The sequence below is a fragment of the Natrix helvetica genome (genome assembly GCF_964273705.1).
Source record: "Natrix helvetica genome assembly, chromosome: 5".
Taxonomy (NCBI): domain Eukaryota; kingdom Metazoa; phylum Chordata; class Lepidosauria; order Squamata; family Natricidae; genus Natrix; species Natrix helvetica.
The window spans coordinates 48,360,869-48,382,814 of record NC_138551.1 but is presented as its reverse complement, the minus strand read 5'-3'; the positions used below and the strand labels follow the sequence as shown (position 1 = coordinate 48,382,814).

General features: G+C 37.6%; 1 protein-coding gene across 1 annotated transcript; it reads left to right on the top strand.

Annotated features, from left to right (window-relative positions):
- The first annotated feature begins 549 nt into the window (after window positions 1-549).
- TCTN3 (tectonic family member 3) lies at window positions 550-20,900 on the top strand. The gene is made up of 14 exons (XM_081956425.1): window positions 550-765; window positions 926-1,052; window positions 1,867-1,988; window positions 3,229-3,359; window positions 3,634-3,742; window positions 5,052-5,170; window positions 6,904-6,939; window positions 7,324-7,398; window positions 7,515-7,640; window positions 11,549-11,644; window positions 13,969-14,066; window positions 14,419-14,584; window positions 15,441-15,566; window positions 17,686-20,900. Exons 1-14 carry the CDS (start codon window positions 552-554, stop codon window positions 17,911-17,913), a joined length of 1,773 nt encoding a protein of 590 aa, XP_081812551.1. The 5' UTR covers window positions 550-551; the 3' UTR covers window positions 17,914-20,900.
- The last annotated feature ends 1,046 nt before the right edge of the window (window positions 20,901-21,946 follow it).

Here is a 21,946-nt window from a genome sequence, read left to right as displayed (position 1 = left end):
ACTAAACTGAAATAATTAAAGTTATTGATTGGACTCAGATTTAAAGCTATTAATTCTCTCATTACTGCATGCAGGTATGTTGCATTTCAGAATTTTCAATCTTCCGGTAAGCAAAAAACAAACAACCGTATTGGAAAGAGAGGCAATACGGTTGCCTCAAAAGAGAGGCTCTTTTAAGGATAGATAAAATATGATAAAATAAGGGGAAAAAAGATTTTAAAAAGCTCATTTCAGGCTTTAGTGCTCAAAATACAAACCGAACTCCATCCCATCTCTGATCTGCCGTTTCTTTACAGGACTGTACCACGACAGTGTCTTTGTTACAATTGTGTCTTTTTCAGGATACCTGTTACGCTATCCAATCACAACTTCCATAAAACCTGCGCGGCGTCAAAAAGACAAGGATCTTTTTCCATCTCTATCATGGACTCTATCATTTTCTAGTTCTATAGGTTTTATGACAGCACGTTAAGGGTGACGTTCTGTCGCCTTCAAGGCAAACGTCATATCTTTGCGACTCAGTCTCTAAGCAACGCAGAAATGCCTTTGCTATGGCAGCGTGGCGGCTCCTGTTCCCATTGCTGCTCTTGCTGTCGGAGTTGTGGTCGAAGACCGAGACTGACAACGTCACCCTAAAAGCGGAAAACTCCACGGATGAAACGGCCCCCACTGGAACGGCCCCCAGCGAAACGTCCTTACCCGGGACCTCCCCAAGCGGGACCTCCCCAAGCAGAACTCCCGGCATGCAGACAGAAGAAAGTGCTGGTGAGATGGGAGGAAGTGTGGGCTATGTCCCAAAGGCATGTGCCCCTCTTTCCTTTGAAGCGAATTATCCCCCTTATCGACTTTTTTTGTTTTCATTTTTTTGCATTGTTTTTAAAATCTTTGCTCATGCTGCTTCTGTATCCCACCAATGTTTTCTCAGGCTGCCCCTGTGACCTGCATCCAGGCTTCTGCGACATCAATTGCTGTTGTGATTCACACTGTGGTTCAGAATGCAACCTTGGTGCCCCTGGGTGTCCCTTCTCTTTCTGCCTTCCAGGCAGTACCAGGTGAATATGGAGATTTTATTTAGCTTTGCAGATATCCTACCAAGACTGAAAGCTTCAACTGGTCAAGAAGGCAATGGCACGGACAGGGATGGGCATGCCTCAGTATTTCCGTGGGACACCTCTGCTTTGTGAGCTGCACCGGTGCTTCTGGGCGCAATTCAAGGTGCTGGTCATCACCTATAAAGCTGTACATGGTATATGATCAGGTTATTTGAGAGAGCTCCTGTCTCCCATGATTTCTGCTTGGCCAAAATGTGCCAGCAGAGTTAGCACCCTCCGGATTCCTTTGATTAAACAGTACTGTCTTTTGGGACCCAGGAAGTGTGCCTTTTTGTGTGGCAGCATTGCTCCTGGAATGAAACCCCCCTGAAATCCATCTGACTTCCATTCTGTTGTCATTCCGTAAAATTTTAAGGACTGGCTGTTTTTTCAGGCTTAGGGTTAATATGAATGGAGAGTCGTATCAAGTGTGTTTTTGTACAGAATGACCAGATGCCATTTTGTTCTGTTGTGGTCTATTGTGTATTAAATGGTCAGCTGCTCAGAATTGAGCAGTACTTGAAATAAATAAGTAATTGAATCTAGAAAACATATTGGAATCATATTTTTGTGATTGAAAAAAAGCACAGTTTTTGAATTGGAGGAGCAGCTTGTAAATTGCTTTTAATGTTAAGTTTTATTGTGTACCAAAAACCAAGTAACTCTTGAATTTAGCTCTATGTTTTGAAAGCTTTTGTTTGATATATATTGTTAATATGAGTTTGTGTAAACAATATTCTTTAAGATAGTTTTCTGTATTTGTATTTTTCCTTAGAGCTGTGAGTCGGGTGTGTTTGGAAAAGTCCCTGATTTTCCGAAATAACACTCCCTTCCATACTGAAATTCTTCCAGGTCCTGATAGATGTATATTACTCTTCTGTATACAGTTAAATGATTGTAAGTTTGACTTTTTGTCTACAACTAATTATACTCTTCGATTGCAGCTATTCTCTGAATCTAATTTTAGGACTAGAAATACAAACCATAATGCTTATTTTCTGAAGATTAAAGGACAATATAATAGATTTTGTTTATCATTTTCATTTTCAAACCTTGTGAAACAGGTGCATTTTTCATTTGTCATTATGGTATCAAGTTTTCTAAACACTTTCCTTTTCTCTCTATATTTCTTTCTGATATATTTCTTTCTGATTCTCTCTATATTTCTTTCTGATAGTAAAATGATGTCTAACTCTTAGAATTCTATTTTTTTCATAAAAATAAACCTACAGTATTAGAAAAACATCTTAATTTAAATATATGAATAGTGTAGTATTATAGTACAGGTAGTCCTCAACTCATGACCAGAATTGAGCCCCAAATTTATATTGTTAAGAGAAATTTCTTAAGTGAGTTTTGCCCCATTTTACAACTTTTCTTGCCACATTTGTTAAGTTAAATTAGTTAAGTGAATCTGGTTTCCCCATTGACTTTGCTTGTCAGAAGGTTGCAAAAGGTGACCATATGACCCCAGGGCACTGCAACTATCATAAATATGGGTCAGTGTCAAGACTCCGAAGGCAAATCACGTGACCATGGGGATGCTACAGGGGTCATAAGTGTGAAAAATAGTCATAAGTCAATTTTTCAGTGCTGTTGTAGCTTTGAATGGTCACTAAGTCAAGGACTACCTTTATAAGTAGTATATAGTATACTATACTTGCTTTTCTCTGGAATAGTTTTTCCAATATCTATTTCATTAATAACTTACCTAGGAAAATTTGTATATAAAATCAATGTTGGTGTATCAATAAATAAAGCCAATTTTTCTGTTACAAGACTCTAATTGTGTACTGTATAGATTTTTGTTTCTATTAAAGGGCAAGTGATCTTTGATTTGAAAAATACAACCTCTTTATACCTTATTTGCCAAATATCTTGTATTATTCCATTTTTGCACAGATGCACAAATGCTTCTGGCCTAAACTAGTGAGATGGACAACTAATGTGACAGAAAAGGCATATATACAAGCCCTCTGACAAAAAATAGGAAAGAACTTTCAAATACTAAGTATTATAGCCCAGATTAAAAAAGGATATAGAGAGGGAATAACATTTATTACATTTGCAATATGGGATGCCCTTTTAACACTGTGATGTTACTGTTGTGCTTCCCCTACCCATATTTTATTTTTAGCCACACTGAACTATTTACAAGTGCCACAGAAGGTGACAAAAGTAAATTTCCCAGTACTTTTAGCACAATATGGAAGGCCATCATTCATCCCTTCAGAACAAGTTTGGTCTTCTCCATCTGCCTTTTATCAAGTGAGTTGAGTTGGTTCTTCAATATTCCCCCCCCCCCTTGAGATATTTTTAGTAGTGAGGAAATGTGAAGCAGACCAGATTTGGATTTTTGTAATTTTAGCCTTATCTCAACAAGGTAAGACTTGCCTAGCAGCTTGCAGTGTAAGATTATTTACTAATTATGTGAAATAGATGAAAAATGTTGGCTTTAAAAAAAAAGTTAATGCTTAAGTTCTTTTTCTATACGGGCTATTCTAGGAATTAGTCTTTTTTACCTCTTCTGTTTCCATTCCAGGTAGGAGATCCAATTCAGATTTATTATGCTGCCTCATCTACACTAAGTGTGCTTAAGCAACCTGTGGGCATTGGAACTAGTCAGATTTGCACTGATGAGAATCCTGCTGGTGAGCATTGAGTTTTTAGTAATGTTCTAGCACCAGGTCACAAAGTTTATTGGATTTGGTAACTGATTACAGGTAGTCCTTGATTAATAACTATTCATTTAGCTATAGTTCAAAATTATAATGACACTGCACAAGATTTAACAACTGGTTCTCTTAGCATCCAGCTTGCAATTATTACAATTGCAGCAGTCTGCTATCATGTGATTACCATTTGTGACCTTCATTGTCAGCTTCTGACAAGCACAATCAGAGGAGAAGCCATCAGGAGGCGATCATATGACATCATGCCTAACAACTGCAGCTATCTGCTTAATGATAGCACACCAAAACTGCCACAACTGCCAGTGTAAGTTGCCAGTATAAGTCATCATGGTCATGTGACATGGTACTTTATGACACTGTCACTTACTAAAAGTGTTGCCAGTCTCAATTACTATCATTAAACATTGTTAAGTGAGGATTAACTATTTTTTCAAGAAGCCACCATATGCTGTAGAGTTTTTTAACATTGCATAATTGATAGGAAAAATAAATACATTATTTGATTCCTGGTAAATGGAGGGTGAGCAAATTCATAAGAGAGAAATGGTAGATGGAACATAATAATCTTAATTGTGAGCCCATGCCTAGGCATAAAAACCAATATCAGAAACATATTGAGATACAGCCTAACATTTTTGGAAAGAAATGTGTTATTGCCAGCACTGTACTGACAGATTGGAAAATTAAATTAAATTTTAGTCAGGGCAATTTTAGTCCTGGGCCAACTTTCAAAATCTTTAGGGCATTGTTAATTGTCATTCTTGAGTATTACTGATTGACATTTTAGGAGAGTGACAAATGGCAACATGGTTCCTAAGCAGTCTTACATAGCAGCTCAATTTTTTAAAAAAATACTCAATTCCAGACGGAGTCTCAGATTCTGGAAGAAAAGTAAAAGCTTAGTCAGGTACAGGCTTCCCCAATAAGATATGTAGTCTGATATGCAGATTCTGAAGCTAGCTCTTTATAAAAGTGTTGGTTGTTATTGTTGTGATACTCTATCAGGTGACAATGTAGTCAGAGCCTTTGAAGTACAAAGCTCAGTATATAAAAGATGTACTGTGAAGGTGACATTGTCAAAATATAAGATTCTGGAATTTGGCTGTTTATTATTCTGGTTGAGAGAGAGAGAGAAAGAGAAAGAGAGAAAGAAAACATGTATACCGTATATAAATATTAAAAATGTTAACTGCAAATTTGAACTCTTAAGTCAACAATTCCTGTTTGTCTGTCTTTCTTTACCTCTTACAGTATGTTCATTTCTTAGGTTTCCTGGAAAGTAAAACTACCAGCTGTATTAGGATCTTTACTGACCTGATGAGCAGTTGTACCTCTGACCCTGCATTGGATGCAGCTTCATTTTATCGTAACTTCAACGTATTGCAGGTGTAAAATCTGACCTCCCATGAAGCATATTCATTTGCTATTTTGTTTATTATGGTTTGTTGCACAGTCAGCCAGATATTTAGACTGGATTTGGCATTTTTGCTGGCCTCTTGAGTCCTTCCCAAAGACCTGGGATAGGCAAACGTGGATGTTGTTGCAGGATGTAAGCTGTTCCAAGTAAAACTGCCTTTTGCTTGTAATTGATTGGTGAATTTGTCAATACCGAGGATTTCCAAATGGTTACTATTGTTGTTGTTATTTTATTTCTTCATTAAGATTATTGGCTGCCCAACTTCAGTGGACTTATGCATATTTGTTAGTAAAAGTAAGCCTGTATACTTTTTATGTGTCAAAGAAAGAGGAGGAGGAGGTGAATTTAGTCACTACTTACTTTTGTAGAAAATTATAAATTTTGGGAAATGTATTATCTATTGGCCTGTTACTGGCAGGAATTCAAGTCCTATAGAAATGTATTGTATATGATATTAATGTAAAAGGCAATTATGTCAACTAATATGAAATGCTAGCATTCTGGAAAAAGAGATAATATAATTAATTGCAACAAATGTTTGTATTATCAACAGCATCTGTGAAGTTCTGTGATAACAACTAAAGGAAGAGTCCTGATTTAGACCTGGGACTTTTCTAAAGAGAATTATTTCCCTTGTTTAAAAACAGGCTCATCTAGGGAGATATGTGTGTTAAGGCAGGTGATCTGTGGGTTCAGCCCTATGGAAGCACTATAGGTTTATGGTTAAATCTTTGTAGGTTGTTTTATATTTTATATATGTGATCAGACGAGGGAAAAGATACATAAATACAAATAAAATAGAAAATGGAGACATACATAGGCCTAAAATCAAGAATGTCACTTCAGTCTAAACCCTTTCTCCACAGTTGTGTTTTTAGTGGGTAAAATTATATATAAATAGGAGACTTAGAACTTAGATACTAGTATGTAGGATCAAAACTTACTTATAATTATTTTACCTATAAAATCTCTATTTCACTTTCTTGCAATTGTTAACAATAAAACCTCTCAAAATAAATTTCATCCTGTTACTTCTTAAACATGGATATTAATAATTCTATGCACTGAAGCAAATAGAAGAGAAGTCCAACAGCTCTTGTGGTGAAACTTTTGATTAGAATTAATTGTTTCTGCATGACTTATTTACAGAATAACCTGATCCTCAAAGATCACTTGTGGCAAATTCTGGAAACCAGAATATTGTTAGATCTATACCCTTGTAGAAAAACTTGACTGCAGGTAGTCCTTGACTTACAATAATTTGATTGTTGATCCTTCAAAGTTATAATTGCACTGACTTATGTGACTGGTTTTCACACTTATGAACTTTGCAGCATCCCCATGCTCACATGATCAGAATTTGAATGCTTAGCAACTGACATGTACTTATAATGGTGGGAGTATCGCAGAGTCTTGTGGGTTTCTGACAAAGGGGAAGTCAGATTCATTTAAGAATCACATGATTCAGTTAACTGCAGTGATTCACTTAGCAACGGTCTTGCTTAGCAGGGGAAATTTTGGGCTCAATAGAGGTCATAAGTCGAGGACTATCTGTATTCCTAAACAATCCTCCATTCCTACTGAGAGAAGGGGAGAAATTATGCAGAAAATTAGGCTGTAAAGAAGATTAAGACCTCACATTTATGGATTGTATGGATTTATGGCAAAATGAGCCATCTTTGGGTTTTCTTTTCTTTTTCAGGTCCCAGTCAATTTTAGCGATTTTCACCTTTTCGAGGTAAATTATATTGACTATTTCCACCTTTCCATTTCTAATTTAAGGAAATCCCATCTTGAAATAACATGGGATTATTTGGACTAACATGAACTGGGAAAGGAAGTGGGGTTCTAGATATATTTAAGAAATTAGATTTGGAATGATAACTGGTTTACTTATGTTAGCCATGACTTGATGATTGGGATCAAAGAGGTCACTAGTTCAGAAGGTAAGCAAATAAGTGAGTTATTGTGCAAAAGTATGTGGAGTAATTTTAGAAATCTTAACATTTTAGAAATTTAGTAAATTTAGAAATTACAAAATTTTCTGATTTAAATGGTTGTGATTGAATCATGTGAGGTGAAGTTTTTTTTTAAATTGAGTATATGTTTTGGTCATATACAGGTCCACATTATCCCACATTCAGAGCCTGCAGCTCCTGGGCTGAATGGTAATACATGCCACAATGTTGTTTCTGAGGTATTTAGCTACATCAACAATTGTTTTTTTTTATAATAGAAAAGGGGGGAAATAAGCTAAAGATTATTCATGAACCTATCTTGTTTTTTACTGATCTGTATTTGTTGTATTTCTAGGTGAATTATGAGATGGAATTTAATGGGATCCATGGGATCCAAAAGGTTTACGTTCAGTTCAAATTGACCAATATATCTGGGAATCCAGGAGTCACATTACAACAACGCTTTTCTCTGCATTTTGGGGTCAGTACTAATATCTTCAGATTGGGTCCAAAGTTTACAACTAAACTTTCTACTGTATTTAACACAGTGGCAAGAGTTTTTGGATTAGTGTTTGTTGTGCATCTCGTCAGCTTTGACTCTGTATAAATACAATAAATGAGCCTTAGCACCAAGCAAGCTTGTATACAATTTCAGGGCTTTAGGCAATTGCATAAAGATCTGCATTGTGGAAAAATTGTTGCAAGGATGGTGTAGATTTTTTTCTGTCCCACCAAAGTTTCAGGCTTCTTAAATAAGATTTTTTTTAAAAAAATGACATTGGGCTATATAGCACTATAATGTAGACTAATATGGCAGCTAGAAAAGGATGCTATTTTTTAAATATAGAATGGCAGGCAGTTTTAAATATGTTTGCTGAAATTAAAGGGGGAAAGCATGCATGGTTTTGGAAACATTACTATCTGGCTGGCTATTACCAGGAAAAAAAATGACAATCCACATGTTGCTCAAATATATGTGAGTTTTGCAACAAACATTTCAGTGGACCAGAGCACTTCCTCACCAGTAATCAAATACCCAGATTTAGCAGGAATTAAATCCAGGTAAACAATCAATCGGTAAACAACAGCCTAATCAAGGAACTATGAAGGAGAAAAATATTCCCTTCCAGCACTGACAGAGCAATCTGCTGTAGATATACAGAGAGCAAACCCCACTCCCTTCGACCACGGAAGAGGTTACCTAGTCAGGGTGACAAAATGTACTCAAAGAAACAAACAGGCAAGCTCAGAAATCACTAAGAACTCAACATGCACAATTCATTTAGAGGGATTTGTTTGCTATCTAGATGCTTTTCATGCTTTCATTGTTGTATTGATTTAGGATTTTGTTTCAAGTATTTTAATATACTTTAGTGTCTGTATCTCTACCCTAGATAGCTGCAAAATAACCCATTAAAATATCTTTTAATAAATAATTCTACCATATTAAAGCACTTCGGGGTTCTTTTTAAGTAGAAAAGTTGGACAAATACTTTAAATGTATCAATTGAACAGCAGGTAAACATTAAAAAAGCCCGAAAATGTATTTGGTGAGTATGAAACTCAGATATACCTAAAATATGACCTCTAGAAATCCGAAAGTATGGACTGTCTTAAACAGTCCAAATCCTTATTTTTAATATAGAATGGCAGGCAGTTTTAAATATGTTTGCTGAAATTAAAGGGGGAAATCCTTATTTTCTTCTCAATATTTGATAATTTGGATAAATACAATTGATTATGTTTTATTTGCTTTTTCCCAATTCTCTGTCATTTCCATAAGGATGTCTTTCATCCATGGATGTTCAATTAATATTATAAGATGTATTGTTTCATTCTTGTTTGATTACCGTATTTTTCGCCCTATAAGACGCACTTTTTTACTCCAAAAAAGAGGGTGAAAATCTGGGTGCGTCTTATAGGCCGAATGTAGCCACCTGGGCAGTGGTGGATTTCTGACGGTTGGTCAATGAACCCGGAAGCTCCGCCCCTGTCACTCACTCGCAAGTCCTTGGCGTTTTTTTGCATCGGGGCTTGCTGCAAGAGAGAGGGAGCAAAGACCTTTTCCGGATTGGTGGTGGTGGAGGTGCGGGCCCGTATTCACTAAAGCAAGTCCGGGGAAGTCCTTTGCGCCAGCTGGAAAAGGTCTTCACTCCCCCCCCCCCCCCTGCAGCATGCCCCGATGCAAAAAATGGCGAGATCTCTTCTCAGAAATGTCTTCTCGGGCTGGCCGGATCTCTCTCCAGATCTTGCGGCTTTTTCAGGGTTTTCTTTTTAAAAAACACCTGTCCGAACTATCTTGAAAACCTGCGATGTTGCTTTGGGAGGGGGCAGCCAATGGGGGGGGGCCTCTGGCCAGCCGGTGGCTGGCGCGAACTCCTCTCCTGTTCCTTCTTCTGCGGGGGGCGCTGCCTTGATTTGACAGCCACCTCGTTTCCTATTGGGGGGTGGGGGAAAAATCCTCTGCATGGATCCCCCCAATTGGAAGGAGGAGGCTCCATCCACGGGGGGAGAGATCCCCCTCACATTCCTCGTCTTCCTGGATGGGCTCCAGATCAGTGAAGCCTCCTCCTTTTCAACCAGGCGATCTCTGTCTGTCTGTGACTCTGCCAGAGAAAACGTAGAAGGCGCGGTCACGCGCCCACCTGCCTGCCTGTCTTATCTTACAGAAGTTTGCCGAAGCGGCTTCTCTCTCCTCCTCCTGCCAGCTGAAGGAAAAGCCCCGGGGAGACGGGCTCCGCGCGCTGCTCTGCCGGGCTGCCGATCCTCAGCTGACCCCTAAAGAAGAAGGATCGGCTGCGGGAGTCCGGCAGTGCAGCGCGCGGAGCCCATCTCCCCGGGGCTTTTCCTTTGGCTGGCAGGAGGAGGAGAGAGAAGCCACTTCGGCCACTCTCTTCCAGATGCCCAGCTGGGACCGAAAAGGCACCCTTTTGGCCAAGAAGGGATCAGCTGTGGATGTGGAACCGCGGGGTCTTTTCAAGTGCATAAGCTGAGCAGAAGGAACATCCGTTCCTCAAACCCGGACAGCGCTACTCCCACCTCCCCATTGTCCGAGTTGCAGCAAGTGAAGTGCCACGGGCGGCAGGGAAAACGAGGCTTCTTTGCCAGCCTCCCAGCTGGCAAAACATAAATTTTTGCCAACTGGAAGGTATGTGTGTGTGAGGGGGGGGGGGGAGTGAGAAAGAAAAAGTAAGAGAGAAAGGAAGGAAGGGAGAGAGAGAGACAAAGATAGAAAGAGAAAGAAAGAATGTTGGAGAGAGAGACACAAGAAGGATGGAGGGAAGGAAGAGAGGGAGGGAGGAAATAAGTGGGGGAGAGAGACAAGAAAGAAAAGGAAGGAAGGAAGGAAGGAAGGAAGGAAGGAAGGAAGGAAGGAAGGGGAAGAGAAAGGAAGGAAAGAAAGAAAGAGGGAGAGAGAGGCACAAGAGGGATTGAAGAAAGAAAGTGTGGGGGAGAGACACAAGAAAGAAAGCACGCCTTTCTTTCCCAGTTACTCAGAGGCTTTGGTTTAAGGAGGCTCTGCTTTAAGGCTCCTGAGAATGCGGAGAAATTGGGGAGGGGTGGAGGAAGGGAAGGGAAGAGGAACAATCTCCTTTTTACAATCTCCTTTCCAGCAGCATTCACTCAAACCAGATGCATATGAGGGGGTATGAGACCACTAGATGAAATATGGCTGGATAAGAGAGCACCAGATGAAATATAAGGGGGGAGGGGAAATGAAGAACATATTGGTAATATTGACAGTTCTTTCATTTCTGGATTTCTTGCTGTTTCTTGCTCTGACTGTTAATGAGAGTAAAGATAGTTCTTAATATGTTACATGGTTGACATAAAATTGTTCTTAAACTGCTGTTAACTTTATACAGTTGATATAAAATATTTTACTATAGTATTTGGTTCAGAATCTTTTTTTTCTAGATTTTCCTCCTTTAAAATTGGGTGCGTCTTATATTCCGGAGCGTCTTATAGGGCAAAAAATACGGTAATCTCTATGATAATTTCTGAGTTGCCTTGCAATTCACTATTGTGTGGTATTTCAGTTTTTTACTTTAAAAAAAGTCTTCTTTACAAATAGCATCTTTATAGACACAGTTACAGGCAGTGTTCTTGTCACAGTAGGAGAGCTGTTTGATATTGCATTTTTTCCAAGACATTTTTCAATTTTCCAGTCTATTCTATTTTCCTGATACAGGATTCCATAGTAGTGTCCTGAGTACTAAGAAGGTCAATTGGATACTGCCACCTGCTGGGCATTTTTAAAGGAGTACTGGATAACAAAAATGTAGGCATGCATGGCCCTGATCTGAGAAAGGTCAGACTCATTTCTTTGGCATTCTAAATGTAACATTCTCTTCCTACCCCTTCCTGCCATTTTTCTGTTTCTTACAGAGCAGAAAACCTTCTTTGACCAAACGAAGAAGTGGAAATCCTGGCTATATCACAGGAGCACCACTAAGAGCTTTATATAATGGGATCCAGCAACATGTATGTTTTCTTGCTCTATATTAAGTTATGTTTGTCAATGTGTGGGTATAAGCTTTAGACTAGAAATGGCAAACCTTTTTCTTATAGCGTGCCAAAATTGTGCACACATGCCTACACCGTTTCCGGCTTCCGGAGGGTCGGGGGCAGTGGTGGGTTCCTCCCGGATCGCACCGGATCGCGCGCGCTCCCTTTCAGCGCTCCACCTGGCTTGCACGCTCCCTTTCAGCGCTCCACAAAAGTCTTTTCAGGCGCTCCGCTCCGCTGAGGAAACATCTCCGTTCGTTCCCAGCCGAGCTGGTGGAGCGCAGGCAGGCGTCGTTGCTTCGCCAGGGGCGGGGCAAGACTGTACTTCCGGTTTCAGCGCCGGGAGCGCGAGAGCCAGGTGGAGCGCTGAAAGAGAGCGCGCAAGCCAGGTGGAGCGCTGAAAGGGAGCGCGCAAGCCAGGTGGAGCGCTGAAAGGGAGTGCGCGCGATCCGGTGCGATCCAGCAGGAACCCACCACTGGTCGGGGGAGTCCGTTTTTGCCTTCCCCAGGCTTCAGGAAAGCCTCTGGGGGGTGGGAATGAAGGGAACGAACTTCTGGTTGGTCTGCTGGAGCCATTTTTCTCACTCCCCTGCCTCCATAGGCTTTCCTGTAGCCTGGGGAGGGTGAAAAACGGCCTCCCTCGGCCCTCTGGAAGGCCGAAAATCAGCTGGGCGGTGCTGCACATGCACGCCGGAGTGGACAACTGGGGTGCCAGCAAATATGTCTCTGCGTGCCATCTGTGCCACCTGTGGCATGCGTGCCATAGGTTCGCCATCACGGCTTTAGTCGATTGTCCATTGGAAAGCTTTTATTATACAAGAACATAATACAGAGAAGTTTTCTGTTCCTATAGTTCTTGAAACTAACATATAATTGTATGAAAATAATGCCTTTTGGAACCAAGTTAAGAAACTATATTGCATTTTTACCCACAATCACTAATAAGAGTGTAGTATTATGTACTTGCTTGTCATTTCTTTATTATGTGAAACCAGCAGTTACTTGTAATAGATTTTTGATCCAGTAATTCCAATACTTTTTTTAATTTTAAATAATAGCAATTCCATTTTTTTTCTTTTTCTTTCCATTCTTCTTTTTTCCAGGGTAGGGGTGGGGGGTTCTATGTCTTTTTTTTAAATTCTTTGATATCTATTCCACAATTTTCAAAAGCTTTTTAACCCTTAACAAGAAATTTTGTATCTATTATAAAGTCAAGAGGGAAGTAGAATATGCCTAGCCTTAATTTTATGAAATGTATATTTGATACAGCATATCTATATATATATAGTTTTCCAGAGGTAGAATAGAATAACACAATTGGAAGGGACCTTGGAGGTCTTCTAGTCCAACCCCCTGCTTAGGCAGGAAACCCTACACTATTTCAGACAAATGGTTGTCCAATCTCTTCTCAAAAACTTCCAGTTTTGGAGCATTCACAACTTCTGGAGGCAAGTTGATCCACTGATTCATTGTTCTAACTGTCAGTAAATTTCTCCTTAGTTCTAGGTTGCTTCTCTCCTTGAATAATTTCCATCCATTGCTTCTTGTCCTGCCTTCAGTTGCTTTGGAAAATAGCTTGACTCCCTGTTCTTTGTGGCAGCCCCTGAGATATTGGAACACTGCTATAATGTCTCCAAGTTATTTATTACCGGAAGTCAACAGATACAGCTTAAAAACCTGAATTTACAGTGGTATAAATGTTTAGAACTAGATTCTCTTGGAATATCCCCAACTGGCAGTTTTATAATTATGGGTACCGGAATGAGGGAAATCATGCACACTAATAGATCAATTAGCAATTAATATGACATTTTGGTTAAAATAAAAATACATGCAAAATACACATAGTACCTTCATAGGAGAACACATTATTGCAGTACCACTCAGAAGTTTTAATAACAAAAAACAACTTTGTGAATATAATAGTTGGTTGTACTGTGACCCTCAAATATTGGTGGGCTGCCAATCTTTCCTATTTCTTTGTTATATTTAAGCAGCAAGTACAACATCGAGGAATTCCTGATAGCTACCTTACTACTGCAAAACTTTTTTAAAATGAAGGTTTGCCAAAAGAATAATGAAATCTTCACAAGGAAGAATTTTACTGGTTGACTAAACCAGCAAGGCTCTTAATTTGTTTTTTAAAACTTTAGCAGCCTGTTTTACTATTCAAAATTTGTTCATGTCATGGTTTTACAAATAATATATAAAAGTTGTATGTGGTACCAGTATCAATCTGTAATTTGTTTTTGTGGTTCCACTATATTCTTGTTTAGTTTCATAACACTCCCTTTCCTCAGGTAACCATTTTACAGAACCAAGCTAATGGCCACTGCTCAGCAGCTGAGAGATTTACAGTACAATTTGGGGAGAACGTAAGAACAGGCTGCCAGTTCAGGTAACATCTTATATAGCCATTTTCATTTTTGCTCTTCTAATTCAGGTTTCAGATGTACTGTGTCAGTTTTGGCACATAAAGTGAAGAATTTTGCTAAATGTTCTCCATCATATACTACATGTTCATTGAACATTGAAGGACTTGTGTATAAATATCTCCACAAATATTTCCAGATAATTACTTCCTGAGATTCCAGTTCTAAAAGGGCTCTTCGTGTTATTCTTCCTTTATAACTTAGTTAGTTTTCCCATGTAGATCTTTCTCACTGTATTAATAGGAGTAATGTTAGTTCTGTTTCATATCTTTTTTGGTGTTTCATATTTTTGACACATGGTGGCTTGGTCTTTCACAGTATACCCTTCAAACTTGAGGAAAGAAGTTGTAATGACTTGCAGGAGCCATTTTACCAAGCCTTCGAAGGAGGACTCAGCACAGGGCATTTGGCCATAATTGGCAATGCTGATCCAAGCCATCCAGAGCAATGGACCAGAGTTTTTACCCAGAGGTGTCAGTTGCAGGTAATGTGAGAAAGAGTATCCATCTATAGTTTCCTAATAAAAATTTTGTCACAAGTACCAAAACATATTCTCTCTTATTTTTTCAGCTATATCAAACTAGACATAATTTGTTACAGTCACTGTACATTTATCGTATCCTGCCCCACACATCCCTTCGTATCCTGCCCCACACATCCCTTCGGCCGATCCGCTCACACAGAGAGGGACTTCTCCGGGTGCCGTCCACTAGGCTGTGCCAGCGGGCAACGCCCAGGGGAAGGGCCTTCTCTGTGATGGGCCCGACCCTCTGGAATGACCTTTCCCCTGATATTAGAACAACCACGGACCTCCGCTCCTTCCGCCAGAAGCTCAAAACCCACCTGTTTAATCTAGCCGGCCTGGCCTAATTTCAGCTCTCCCACCTCAGTCTGTATTTTTAAATTTCACGGGTTGGTCTTAAGGCTAAGTTTTTAATTTTTATAAATTTGTACAGGGGTCTAAAGTTTAATCCAATTTTAATTATATTTATTATTGTTTGTATGGTTTTAATTTGGTACCTGTACACCGCCCCGAGTCCCTCCGGGGAGAGGGGGCGGTCTAGAAATCAAATCAAATAAATAAGTAAATAAATTTGCAGCTTTGTATTCAGAAAGAACATTTTTTCCCACTGGACCCAATGTGCCTGCTGTACATTGTTTGTGCTTCCCACAAAGGGAGAGATGGAGATGATAGAACATTCTGTATTCCTTTGTAGTACTGTGAATTATGGTTTGTACTTGAATGTAAATGTTGCAGTAATTCTGATCTTACTTATGATTATCAACTGGAAGTACTAGGGCTCCTATTACCTAAATTTTGGTGTGTTTTTTTTTCCTAGGATGGGCATTGTATGATTCCTGTTTCCCTGGAGATTCAGGTGATATGGGCTAATGTTGGCCTCTTATCTAATCCACAAGCTCAAGTGTTGGGTGCACGGTATTATTACCTCTGCAGACCTCTGAAGGTTAGTCTCACATAATGCTTGAATTCGAACGTCATGCTAAACTATGATTTATTTAATCTCATTTTGTTGAATAAGTAAAAATAAGCCAAATTCACATATTATGTTAAGCAAATGAAACAAATTGCATTATGGCTTAACAGGTATGAACTCAGTATCTTAAGGTTGTTTTCTGATTTCATGTGTCACATTAAGTTCTAGTTAAATTAAGTAAGTGATTTGATTTGTTCATAAATTAGGATTTATACTAATCAGATTATCTGAATTCAGACATAAAAGGGAATTCTAGTTTTAAAACTAAAGGAAGCTTTATTTCATCAAAGGAGATAAAGAGCATGTGTATATTCATGACTTACTTACCGTATTTTTCAGAGTCTAAGACACACCTTTTTTCCTCAAAAAAGAGGCTGAAAATCTGGGTATGTCTTATACATCGAATACAGCATTTTTTGCCTCCCTAAGCCCTGCCTCCTTCACCAAAATGGGTGTGCATACCCTTATGGAGGCTTTCAGAGAGCTCCTGGGGGCTGGGGAGGGCAGAAATAAGCAAAAAACAGGCCGTTTTTGCCCCGCAACCCCCAGCAGCACTCTATAAGCCTCCATAAGGCTATGCATGCAATTTTTTTGAAAAGAAAACGGGCCCATTTTCACGAAAAAATGGACCTTTTTTGCTCCTTTTTGGCCTCCCTACCCCCCAGGAGCACTCTGCAAGTCCCCCCAAGGCTATTCATGCCTTTTTTTAAAAAACGGGCCTGTTTTCGCAAAAAAGGGCCATTTTTGGGAAGTTTGCAGAGTGCAAAAACTTTTTTTTTCCTTTCGGAAAGCTCTTTAACTGATTGATGAGAATTAGATTGATTAAGTGCTGTGCCAGCAGAAACAAAGTCTGCAGATTGTCAGCAATTTCCTTCTCCAGTACATGGATAAATACACCTGGAAACATCTACATACCTAACTACTCTCTCTCTCTCCCTCCCTCCCTACTGTATTTCTCCCTCTCTCTCTCTATTTCTTTCTCGCTATCCCTCTACCTACCTACCTACACACACACACTCTCTCTCCCTACCTACCTATCTACTGTATTTCTCTCTCTTTACTTCTCTCTTTCTATCCCTTTATCTACCTACCTAACTACTCTCTCTCCCTACCTACCTATTGTATTTCTATCTCCTTCTCTCCCTCTCTATCCCTCTCTCTCTCTACCTACTTTTTTTAAAAAATTGCCTCTTCAAAACCTTGGTGCGTCTTCTACTCCGAAAAAAACGGTATATATGTAAGACTAAAAGAACTGAAGTCCTGAAGTGACCATTGTATTTTATATTAAGAAAAGAACATTATAATAATGACAGAAATGCTAGTATGTACAATAAATATTAAATAAAATCTAGATTTTCTGACTTCCAAGTACTTTATATCTCCAGGGGCCTTTGGATTGCTTTCTTCATAAGTCATTAAATAGCAACAGAAAGCTCTGTGCTATGTAAGACTTTTAAAGAACTATAATATTCTGCCAAAAGAACAGATTCACTTACACCCTATTGAACCAGAGCTATTTAGGCACAAGCCAGCCAAAGAAAATTGCCTATTACATTTCATTTTAAGGAAAGGGCATTATGATAATAAGGACAGAGGTTCTAATATTTGCAATAAATATTAAATAAAACTGTGCTTTCAAATCATTCTGGCAACTGTCTTGTCCAGGCAGCTGCCGGAATGATTTGATTGCATGCATCTAAATGATCTCTAGGTTCTGTGGACTTCCTTTCTGTATTTATTTTTACTTATGTGCTGAAGAAAGTAATGATAAGTCTAGAAAGGATAATCATTTTCTATACCAATTCCTTTGTTATAAAATATCCTGTCTAGGAAACAGGAAGAATATTCATGACACGCAACTACTTTTTATATCCAAGACCCTTAACAAATGGCACAGGTCTTCTCTTAAATGTTCTATTCACTTTAAGATGAAAGGAATAAACAGTTGTCTTAAACTATAAATAGTTCAGTTAGAAATGAAAGAGTTTTGTCCTAGGTTTTGTTCCTATCCTTTTCCCTACATTCTTTCCTCAAAAAAATTGATATACGGTAATAGCTAAATAATGTTATATACTCTGTTTTCTTTCAGTCTCTGGGTATATATATGAACATGTTGCCTTTGACAAGTACAGTTACCTTCACAGATGTTACCAAATGGCCAGAGTCACCACATGGTCAACCTGACATTTATAGGAAACTTCCATTTGATTTCTTCTTCCCTTTTAAAATGGCATTGAATGAAGCTGGGAATGGTTCATGTAACATATTGGGCACTTTGCTGATGTCATTATTGTTTTATGGAATATTTGTGAGCTAATACAGAAAAAGAATAACATTTCATGTAACATGGAATCAAAAATGGTTGCATGATGAGTGATCGAATGTTTAAGATTGAGCCTAGTTTTTTTTCCTAAATTCCTAAAGGAGGGAGGCTCTGCAACATCTATGTGTCAGATAATTGAGATGCATCCCAACCAGTCTCAAGGTTGCATGGAGGGTTATATGGACATCTTGTAAACCAATAGTCCATAATGAATTGACCATATGTTTGCTATGCATAACATTTAATGTTTAGCCCCTGACAGCAATTGTTCCATGATTGCTGTTTCTGTTTATGGATGGGCTCTGTGTGACAGGCTCGCTATCAGCCTGGGGTACGTAAAAGGGGGGGTCGAAAGCGATACTGGCAGAGGTTCTTTTTGTGTTCTGAATTTCTGTTGTCTGTGCAACTCCTTGCCTTTCTTCTGCCTAAAGGTGTGTTAGCTTTGAACCAGGCATCTTTAGATTACCAGTGACCAAAAAAAATCCTTAATCATGGACTCTTAGTATCTTTTTTCAAGATGAACTATATCAAAAGTATGAAGAATCCTGTAATTTTTAGTATACATTCTTTTCCTATTAGGAGTGTGATTGAGGTATTTGATAAATTAGAAGTCAGTAATTAGCACAAATACTTAGCTTCACAGGTATTATTTAACAGCTAATCTTTTAATTAAACAGTGTTGATGCTGTTGTTCCTGTGACTGTTTAGAATACCAGTTCTTCATTCATAGGATGTTCCAGTCTTTCCTAAAAGAGTGAGCCTGAAACACAAAAAGCTATAATACAAATCTATATATGTGCCTTAATACCAGAATCACTCTTTAAATTGAAATGATTTAATAAATATTTCATTAAAATAATACACACACACAAAACTGGGAATTTAATGAGTGTTGTAATCTATGAAGTTTTCCACTCTCATGTTTTAATGTTTTAATTATCAATTACTATGTTGTATAAAGTTGTATTTGCAAATATATACTTTGAAATGGTGATACACAGTGGATGTAACAAATTATATCACTGATCATTGTAGTTTCATATAGTGCTAAAAATTCTAGCATGCTTTCAGTAATTATACTTTGAATTTCCTTTTGCTCAAGCAATTGAACTAATTGAATTCTTATGAATGATTGTTAGCATTTCGCAGCCATACATAATAATGCTAGCTGCTCTTTAATATTTTAAACCATAGAGGTCTTTAAATCTTTTTGGTACCAAATTATTTTTATGTTAAATCCACATGAATGAATGAATGCATGAATGAATGATATCCTTGAGAAACAAAGGATATTATCAGGGACTAACTCAGAATGTATTCCTACATTCAGTTTACTTAGCTTTAGGTATTCAATATTTCAGAATAGTAATGGATCCCTGTGGATCTATAGATCCTTTAAGTTAATAAAAAATAGGTTTAAGTTAATTTCACAAGAGGAATGAATAAAATAGCAAGCATTTTAAACTGTTACTAGTTTTATCAAAACATGCATATATAGATTAGATATTGAATTACATCCCCACATCAAACCTATTTTGATGAAAAGAAGATATGAATTGGAAAAGTTTTTAGGGTTTTAGGACGAAAAGTTCATGTTGCATGTACAAAAAAGTGTTGAAATAAAGTTGGATTTAATCTTTTTTTTTATCTTGCGTATTCTCATGTACATATTATTCAGCTTTTTTACCTGAAAAAGTTCATACTGTAGCCATGATGATCAGCTAGAAAGAGAATGCTTTTCAAACCTCCAGCTCGAATCGTATAGCAGACAAATACAGTGACCTTCTACCTTGTCAACTCTAAAATAAGGACATTGTATGAAAAACTAATTTCAGAGTCCAAATAGGAGAGTTAGCAATTTATGACTTTCCAGTTGGTGTGCAATAAGACAGTACCAAAAGTCTGGCTTCTCTGTTTTCAAAATACACAGGGTCGTAAGTATTGCTGGATTACTTGTTCTCAGCAACTGTGTTCAAATATGTTTGCCTTTTCACAACAAGCCCAAAGAAATCACATTATATTTAAATGATGCTCTAATTCTCAGCCCTCTGTGCAATATAAATTTGTATAAATAGGCTGCTTTTTGAAATGGTAAGAAACTAAGGCGGTTTCTCTTAAACATGTATGCATCAAATATTTCTTTCATAAAACGTCATTGAGTATATTATAAATAAGGTGCATAGTCCACATATAATATCAAACCCAATCTTTTGGGATGCTTGGGTGAAAGGTTCCATATTGTTGCAAAGATATTGATGTCTATCTGAATAATCATACTTAGTTTATTTCAATTCTTTTTTCATATGCAATCTTTTCTTAAGTCAAATAATTGATCAAAAGTATGGAATGTTACTTCATTATCTTTATAAAGCTTATTGAGATTTAACTGTTTTGAATTATATATATCTGTAAAGATAAGTTGCTATGGGCTTCCATCAAGGAAAATCAAAATAAATAAAACGCCACTTTGCAGCACCATTAGAAAGTTATAAAATAGGAGATAACCTTATTTCAGCAGGTATGAACTATATTTTGAGATGTGAAAGTGAAAAGTGAAATTTGACAATTATGTAAATTGATGGAATTCTGTGCTATTACTAATTATTTTTCCTATTTATGTGTTTTTTTTTTTTACTATGTTTTCTTAGGGTGCTCAGCACAGCACCCAGAGTTAGTTCCTTTTTGTGTGTTTTGGTGTGCTTTGTGACTCAAGATTTTATTACCAAATTACATATTAGATAACATGGCAATGTAAGGTTTTGTTTTAACATTGTCTAATGAAAGCAATAAAATCTTTATTACAAAATTTTCAGTATCTTCAAAAATTGTAAATTGGATTGGAATTTTAACCTGTATTTTAGATTTTAGAAATTATTTTTTAAATAATTGGATTGAAATGTCAATTTAGGATGATTTGATTCAGTACTGATGAAAATAATTTGTTACTTGGTCTGCACTTTTTGTAAGCATTTTAATTAAAGTATTTTTTTAAAAAAACTATGCTGCCTTTTTATCATAAACCTCAAAATGATTACTTTTGTTTGAAGTGATTCTTTTTTATGTTAAATATTTAAATTACAAAATTAAATTGGTGCATTTTGATAACTTAATACCGTAGCATTAATAGAATTAATGCTGGTCAGACTATATCCTTCCAGGTACACAGTTTTTCCTTAGTACAATATATTCCTTCCCATCAAAAGTTAGCATTTATAGTAGCAACAGTGTTCTCACATTTAGCAAAAGTGTAGGAAAATAATAGTAGTAGTATAGTAAGAGGAAAGGCTTATAGATTTTAGCACTTTCATCTTCAATTCTGTCGTGCATTTAACTCTTAAGAACTCATTTTCATCTTTGTATTGCATGCTGAATTATTGTTTCCTAGAGATTTTCAGGAGCATTTGGTGCAGAAATCCCTAGTCATGTTTAATCAGAAATCCTGTTTCAAAAAATCTACTTCTAAATCATTATACTTAAGAATGCACCTTAGCTATATTGCTTGTATGTCTGGTTCTTATATCTGAGAATTAGCTATTAAAGCACTTATGATTCCCAATTGTAGAATGGGTTTTTCTGATTGGGCTTTAGCTACATAAGATCATACAACAAAGTCCACTTTTGTTGACTTTAGTTGTTTAAGCAGGAGGCCAACTCCCAAATGGGTAACTACTGAGTACAGCCTGTTTCCTGACCTGAATGTTGAATCTTGAAACAATCTTGAATGTTGACTTCCCTTTTTTGTCTACTTACTTTTGTCTAAAAGTAAACCAATATTCTGATGGAGCAATAAGATAACATATTGATACTTGGTTTAGACCCAAGTTGTTACTTTGTGTTCTTAGTTGTAAGGAAGCTGCTGATTATCAGGTAGTCATTGCATACTGGATTGCATACAATCCAGATAGTTTATATTTAACAGGGACTGCCCCTTCCATTTGTTTTGAAATAACAGATTTAGTTTCTTTTTTCAAAAGTGATAAAGAGGCACTGAATATAGCTTCACATTCAGCGGCATGGCTTATCTGCT

Coding starts and splice junctions, on each gene's coding strand:
- TCTN3 (XM_081956425.1), top strand. CDS start 552: ATGGCAGCGTGGCGGCTCCTGTTCCCATTGCTGCTCTTGCTGTCGGAG. Junction 1,053..1,866: donor TGCCTTCCAGGCAGTACCAG/GTGAATATGGAG, acceptor ATTTTTCCTTAG/AGCTGTGAGTCGGGTGTGTT. Junction 3,743..5,051: donor CACTGATGAGAATCCTGCTG/GTGAGCATTGAG, acceptor TTCATTTCTTAG/GTTTCCTGGAAAGTAAAACT.